The sequence below is a fragment of the Aulonocara stuartgranti genome, assembly GCF_965226115.1.
Source record: "Aulonocara stuartgranti genome assembly, chromosome: 23".
Classification (NCBI taxonomy): domain Eukaryota; kingdom Metazoa; phylum Chordata; class Actinopteri; order Cichliformes; family Cichlidae; genus Aulonocara; species Aulonocara stuartgranti.
In genome coordinates this window covers 22,565,809-22,573,757 of record NC_138958.1, presented here as the reverse complement: position 1 = coordinate 22,573,757, position 7,949 = coordinate 22,565,809, and the positions used below count along the sequence as shown (strand labels likewise).

The 7,949-nt window shown below is 38.4% G+C and overlaps 1 protein-coding gene across 2 annotated transcripts in view; it reads left to right on the top strand.

The window, feature by feature from the left end:
- The window catches only part of stk11ip (serine/threonine kinase 11 interacting protein), a 44,455-nt gene that overhangs the window by 1,818 nt on the left and 34,688 nt on the right, over nucleotides 1-7,949 (top strand). For both annotated transcript variants that reach the window (XM_082524898.1, XM_082524897.1), the window contains exons 2-8: nucleotides 3,752-3,819; nucleotides 6,646-6,848; nucleotides 6,939-7,013; nucleotides 7,108-7,203; nucleotides 7,282-7,389; nucleotides 7,476-7,547; nucleotides 7,650-7,779. In XM_082524898.1, coding sequence (XP_082381024.1) covers nucleotides 3,752-3,819; nucleotides 6,646-6,848; nucleotides 6,939-7,013; nucleotides 7,108-7,203; nucleotides 7,282-7,389; nucleotides 7,476-7,547; nucleotides 7,650-7,779 — 752 coding nt within the window. The remainder of the gene's footprint in view (nucleotides 1-3,751; nucleotides 3,820-6,645; nucleotides 6,849-6,938; nucleotides 7,014-7,107; nucleotides 7,204-7,281; nucleotides 7,390-7,475; nucleotides 7,548-7,649; nucleotides 7,780-7,949) is intronic.

Here is a 7,949-nt window from a genome sequence, read left to right as displayed (position 1 = left end):
TAAGCCAAAAAGAAAAAAATATTAATTAATGACTAGATTTAGTCAAATCATGAATAAACTGAACAGAGTTGCAGATAAAAATAGTACATGAATTACTGAAAGAGTAAGCCAGTAAACATAGCTGAACAGTTCAAACTGTTAGCAGAATTTTTGTTTGAGAAAACAGTAATCTGGAAGTAGTTCAGATCACATTGAGATCAGATCAACATGAGAGGTGTTGCTGATGACAAGGCTCGTGAATCTATCGGTGAGGTCATTGCCGATATATTAGATAGGAAATGTATATGCTTCAATAGCACTTAAAGCACATAAATACCTAATTAAAACTAAAAATTCCTAATTTGAATAAGCCAATAGAGTTCCATCTATCTTGAAAAGAATCTCTCATTGTTGATGAATTATTCAAACTCCTATCTAGCCAGTGGAGAGATGAATCACTATCTTACCGATTAATATGATGTATTTAGTTAATTTTACACTGCTAGGCCTCACTGCAAGCCTGTTACTTCACAGTCATCTCTAATTTCAAAATGCATTGTCATTTAAAACAAATAAGAATAAAACCGAGTTTACTAAGGTTATTGGACTCTCCTGGCATCTTATCAGTGAAAACAAGTCCATTTTTTACACTTTGACAATGAATGAGTGCACTGTTTAAAGTCTGGCTTTGATTACTGACTTAAATACAGTTTCCCTTTACTTGGATTACTGATTGGATAAGTAAAAGCAATGAGCAGGGAGTTAGGAAAATAATATATCATCCTGTTAGTGGGGTTAGTGGGAGTTACCAAGGTCACACGAACAGCAGATACGCAGCTGGATTATGACTTCATATTGTAATTAACTGTCAAAACTAGTAGACATGCATGCATGGGTAACCTCTTCCTCCCAGATGAAGGTGATCCACTTCATACATTATGTAAAGGTTCAAAGGTTTGCTGATGCTGACCTCTAGTAGCACTATGACTAAACTGCATGTGGAATGTATTGTACTTCATTTCTGCTGTATGAAATTTAGAAGGGTTACCACCTGGAGGTTTGAAAACATGTTTGATAACATCAGTGTCACTGAATCACGGCCATGAGGCTTTCATTTATTGTCTGCGGTACAGGTTTTTTTTTTATTTGGCCAAAGTAAAATTATTAGCATTTGTGCAAATCTCACTTTGGATTCTATTTTTTTTTAGGTGAAAAGAAAAATGTAAAATTAAATAAATAAAACTTTGGGACTAAGGGGTTAACTGAATATGCACTCAGGTCTCTTAAGCGGGTAAAACGCACAGCATCTTACTGAATGGAAATGTTTACCAAATTACAGAGCATAAATCCTTACATGGAAATGTTCGCTTCACAAGTCCCAAATGGAAAAATGCTTGTGTGTTTGTGTGTGTGTGCGAGAGAGTATGTTTGTTTGCTGCCTAGCAACAAGTGATGCATGTGCAAATTAGGAAAGTTCCTGCTTTATTTGCTCATGCAAATCATTGTAAAGTATCTGTTATGAAGCCAAAAGTGTTACCCAATAAAACAAAAGGGCTGCTGAAAACTGCTTTCCTGGTTTAGATCAGTTAAGTGTACAGAGGTTAAAGCTTGTCACCTGGTTACATGCTATGTAATCACTGTACATGGACGTGATTGTCTTGTAAACCTTCACAGTATTCTTGATTATATTCAGATTTATATTCTGCTTTCTATTATAGTTGACCTACCTGCTAAAATCAAGCTCATGTTGGTTCACCACAAATTCAATTCAATTTAATCTGGTCTGTTTTGATATGAGTAGATGCGGTGCAAGCTCCAATGATGCCTCTTGGACACCCATCGAACTCTGTTTTTTATTGGTTGCCATGGCTGGAATCTGATTGGACCAACACCCGCCAGCAGCTGTAAAACCACAGCTACCACAGGGTCTGTGTCCTATTATATGGGCTTTTAAAGGGAAGAAGCCAGAAAAAGTCTTTAGTGCATGACCTTTGAAGGGTCCATGTAAGATTTGCAACACTTCTGCCTGACTTCATCTTAACTTTATGTATATATATATTTTTATTTTATTTGCTTTTGGTTTTCAAGCACAAAGTTAAAACACATATAGTATATACTGCTACTTATGCACAGATGCTCATTTTCTATGGTTTTGACATCTGAAAGTTGTATATATCCTCGCTGTTTGCAGTTTTGTATTTATTTCTATTTAATACAGACCATTATATGGAATCTAGCCTCTTTGCTGCAAGTGCTCCACCCAGTGGCCACAGACGTTTAAATTTCAACTATACATCATGTCGAGAAATGTTTTAGCACATGACAGAACTTTTTATTGATGAAAAAGTAGAAAATCTCTTTTTAAAAAAAGTTCTTATGCATTTCTACACGTCTGTTTCTATTTTTGTGCCTTTTAAGTAGAACGAAAAGAACTGCTTTTATAGGCTTGCTCTGTCTTAATCGTTCTTTCAGTATTTTTTGGCCATAGTTTACATCTTATATATGTATAAAAATATGTATTTTTGAATTATTGTAAGATCATAACAGAGCTATTATACTTTTGTATTTTCTTAAATCAGTTTTATTTTTGTTTCTGTTTTCTTGTTTTTAAAATTCAGATTCAGTCAGTTTCCTGATCGGGTTTGCTCATTTTAGTTTAGTTTTTATTGTTTAAAATTTTTTGTTTAAAAATTGTAATACTATATAGAGGACATATGCTGAAGTCAAGATTCAGGAAAATCTGCATAGGTATTAAAATAAAAAAGCACCACTTTTTGAAGCCAGTACTTTAAGTCTTGCAGACATAAGTATCAGGTCATCAAAGCCTCATCAGGCAAGCTGTAATAACAAACTTTACCAAACTGACAAAGAGGAAAACTAATGATATTTATTTTCTCTAAATAGATTTTTAACGTTTTAGTAAATTTCCACATTTTACAAAAATCATCTCAGTTAATTTTTATTATTTTTAAGGGCCACTTTTTATTCTTATTTCAGTTAACAACAATTTTTGCACATCTAGTTTTAGTTTATGTTTGTTTAATTTTAGTATAATAACCTTGAACTGAACGTTTGACCTTTTGACTATATGCAGTGACATTTATATTTATCTTTAATGTGTGCCTTTATTCAAACTGTGAGGATTTTTACTATTATTATGAATAATAATAATATTAAGAAGAAGAAGAAGAAGAAGAAGAAGAAGAAGAAGAAGAAGAAGAAGAAGAAGGATTTTAAAAAAGAAGAAACAATGGGCGCGTAAGAGTCATACCTTTTGGTATAACGAGGCTACCGTACACGCTTTCAGTTCCGTCATGTGACGGAGGTAAAAAATGTCAACATCACTCTGCGCTTGATTGCCACAATAACAAATGAGCACCATAACGTGGCGTTTCTTTGTGCGCCAAAATTAATATGCTCTACTATAACTAACACCTTGATGTTAGCAATCCGGCTGTCGGCTGTCATTGCACAGGTATGTCGTTTTGCTTACTTATCGGGATACTTTAGCCGAGCTAACTGCTAGCAATAGCAGAGTTTTGGATGCCTATGTCAGTTAGCGTGTCTCTAAAGCTTTGAACGCTAACTACATTAACACGGAAAAAGTGCTTATTAGCCCGAGGCTGTGGTATAGTTGTCTGTAGTCGTCTTTTGTTTTTATCAAATCCGCTGAAACAACAGCACGAAACGTACTGAACGCGTGCAAGACAAGCTTTTCTGTTTTTAATTTCCGTGAGTTGTGTACTCAGGACTATTTCTTGAATTCTTACAGGATGGCTGCACTTCAGACGGGCCACTCTCCTCTCGTACATAGCTTGGCCACGCTTCTCCGAAATAACGGTATGTGCCAGTGTGACACTGTTCCCTTTCCGTACAAGATCCGTCCAAAAACAGCAGCATGACACAGGATCATGAGGCGGCTAACTCATGTTGACAGGTTCAGGACCATCCAGGTTCGCTCTGTGAGGAAACATAATAATCTAAGAGCCTTCAACCCTTCCCCCCACCCCAAAAGCTGATTGCGCTTTAAGCTATTTCAACAGACGATGTATGAGATAATAACTGAGCCAGCCTAATCCCCTATTCATTAATAATGTAGGGGTTTTACAGTCTGTTTACAGATAATGTTTTCCTTTTAATTTGTCTGAGGAGTTATTTGAAAGGGGGTGTTATATTATTGAGAGAAATCAACCATCCATCTATTGTCTTCCACTTATCTGATGCTGGGTCACATTCACAGCAGCCATACTTTCGAGTCCCTCCTGGGGGATCCAGAGGCGTTCCCAGATTTAACCATGCACGATAAAGAAATGCTGTTGTTTTAAATGAAAGAAATCTGTCAATAAGCATTGTGTGCTTAAATTGTAAGAAATACATGTGTAAAGTTTCAGAACAAGATTTAGTTGCTCATCGCTGAGACTGTCCTGTAATTATAAAACTAAGTTTTCGTTAATTTATAGAAAATAGGAAATCATTTTCTGTGATTTTCAGTAAAAATGGCATCAAGGTAATTTTTACTATGGGCCCGCTGTAAAAAGAAGTTCCTGGAGCAGATAGTGCTAAATTTAAACAACCTTTTCTGTCATTTAAATGTTTATCTATTACTTAATTTCTGAATGTCCATGTGGGAGGTTTTTATCACTAGAACAAAAACTTATAAACTTATTAAAAAAATTGATAAAAAGTCCAAAATTTATGCCCTCCTTCACATTTTTCGAAACTGTCCAGTGGAGCCTCTGTTGTAACGATTCTGTGCCCGGGCCTTAAGTAATTACCTCACCTCTAAGGCACAGTCCAGGTAAAGGGTGTATTCACTGCCTTACTCTTTTGGTTGTTACCCAGAAGTCATGACCACAGGTGAAGGTTGTGGACGTAGATGGATCAGTAAATCGAAACTGTCTTCACCACAACGGCCTGGTTCAACAGCCGGGTTTCTGCTGACGCCGCGCTAAACCGTCCGTCGAGCTTCCCAACACTCGTGAATGAGATCCCATGATATTTGAACTCACTCGCCTTGAGGCTGCCTCTCTTTCCCAACCCAAATAGAGCATTGCACTGTTTTCCCAGCAGTGAACCGCTTCGTCAGACTCAGAGTCGCTGGCTTTCATGCTCGGCTGCAAACCGCTCCAGTGCATGCTGATGGTCATGCACTGATGAAGCCAACAGAACCACATCATCACCAAACAGCAGGGATGCTATTCTGAGGTTCCTCCTGTCCACAGAACTCTCCAATATGAACTAAATACATGAATGAGAGTGGTGTTAATAGTTCACTGATAATGATTCATTTTCAGAAATGCAAATTATTTAGCCGACATCAGACCACTAACAACAGTATAATACGGTAGTTTGATTATGATTTTTTGTGTGTCTAACACACTCAGCCATTTGCCAAGTTTGTGATCACTAAAGCCTTTTTTCCACTGGCACCTACTCTGCACAGTTTCTGCATTTTTCAGTTACAAGTACCATCTCAATGTGGGTGGGGTCGTTACAGCAAGGCTGCCCAAACATCTCAAGACCTCAGTAGTATGCGCCACAAACACAACATATCAAGTGAAGGTTTTGGTGGGAGGCGTGTGTAAACACTTCCCTTGTTACCAGGTTTAAAAAATGGCAGGTTTGAGTCTTGGGAAGGAGTCGCACTCGTGTCTCTTTCAGTGTAGTCGCTGCCTGGCCGATTAGCGGCATGCCGTCCATTGACGTCACATTTTTGGCTCAGATTGGCTCGCTTAGAACCGGGGCCAAAGTGATACTAAAAAGTATGTGGTACCAGCTACTACCACCTAATGGAAAACCTTAAAAACTGAGTCGCGCTGAGTAGAAGTTGATGAAAAAGAGGCATAGCTACCTAAATTACTGAGCTCTACTGACATCCAACAACAATAATATTCAGGTGGATGCTTCCAAATCTGTAGCACTGCATTGGAGCTACTCATTCATTCTGTAGCTGACTAACTTGCAGAGGTGGGAATCACCATACATCCCACGATACGATATTATCACGATACTTAACGCACGATATGATATTATTGCAATTTTTAAAAATATTTTGCGATATTCAGATTCTGTACATAAAGGTAAACTTTATCAATATTCATTTTATCTAATATCAAAGTCTCGCACTCAGTCTTTCTCTCATTTCAGTCAGTTTTATTGTTGACAAACTGAACGGTTTCTATTACAGTCTAGTCCAACTGAACTGAATGCAACCATCTGGTACAATTATAGCTATTTATAAAAACTATGCAGCCCATTCAGCAACTGAAGAATTTGACAATAAATTAAAACAAAATATAATTTTACATTAAATAAAAAAAAGTTTTAAACTTAATTAAAATAAAACATGTCTTAAATTAAAATAAGTAAACTGTCATGTTTATTGCTGCCAAAAAAAAAGTTAAACACATTTGGACAGTGAAGGAATATCAGGATTCTTGCTCAGAAAAAGGATCAACATGCTCTGAAGTCAGAGTTCCAGTCCACAAAAACCTTTTTTGTAACAAAATATCGATTTCTGCTGTCCCTGTATCGATACATTATTAGCAAACAAAATATCACGATACTACACAGTATCGATTTTTTCCCCCACCCCTACTAACTTGTCACTTGTGAGTCAAATCTGGCTGATTACTTTAAGCATGAAAGCTCGCTTTCACCCTTCAGGTGACATGGTGCTGGACGGCAGCAGCACGCTGACCCTGCCTGCTGCCACCTTGCAGCAGCTCACAAGGCTGTTTGAGCAGTACTTGCTATCCCGGAGCCAGCAACACGGGTTCCTCGCACTGCCCTCCCACCCAGCTGACACCGCTTCGCTGCTGCAGCTGCAGTTCCTGTTTGACATCCTGCAGAAGACCGTTTCCCTCAAGGTTGGTTTTAACCCAGAACTTGGTTCTTTCACATTGAGTCCCAAAAAGTTGGCCCTGCCAACTAATTTCTGACTCGCTGTGTGTTTGCAGCTCATCAACCCGCTGGGTGTGAGGCTCAAGTCTGTGTTAAAAATTTTCCCTTTCAAGTCTCTGAAGTGTTTGGAGGTAATGTGTGAATACTTCCTACTTTCACTTCTTGTTGTTTAAGGTCACAGGTCTTTTACATTATAACTCGTCCCTGCTTGTTCTTCCTCACCAGCTGAAGAGAATCCCCCCTCACTGTCTCGAGGGCCTCAGAGGAATTTACTCCCAGCTGGAGGTTTTTACCTGCTCAAAAAGCCTCAGTTCCTTGGAGGTACTCCCAGCCGGTAGCATGAGCAGGTTTCATGAGAGGACCAAAAAGCTCAGTGATTTATATGATGTGCATTTTTAGGAGCTGCTCTCTCTGTGTGGAGGTGATCTGAGCTCAGCACTACCGTGGCTTGAACTTCACACCCTGAACTTCAGCTACAACTCCATAGTTTGCCTTGACCAGTCACTGGTGAGACAAGCAAATACACAGATGTGTCATTACTGATTCATAAGCATAAGGTTTCTATCCAACCTCAACTTCTTCAAATCTTACAGAGTTTACTGAATGTCCTGAAATCTTTGGATCTAAGCCATAACAAGATTCAGGAGTGTGCTGAATTCCTAAAGGTTGGATTGCTATCAGCATTTGGTTACATAGAATCTAAGCTTTATTTGTTTATTCTGCAATTTACAGTAATCTTGTTTTACTTTATTTTTGCTTTCGCCCAGGCTCTGACTGAGCTGGAACACTTGAACCTGGGCTACAACTGCCTGCAGAGGGCGCCAACACTCGGTATGAGTGCTAGGGCCAAGCTGGTCACACTCATCCTCAGGAACAACGAACTGGAAACCATCAACGGTAGGAACAACTGTTATCAGTCGCAGGCTTCCCGTACTCTTCTTAAAGCCCAATTTACCTTCTCAGCAAAGAGACCAAATAGTGATGAAGCTGGTAGATGAGGAAGCAGCGTGAAGATATACAAACTTTATTGCCACTGTTTTGTAAGATAGTTTTCTTCATCACACAGA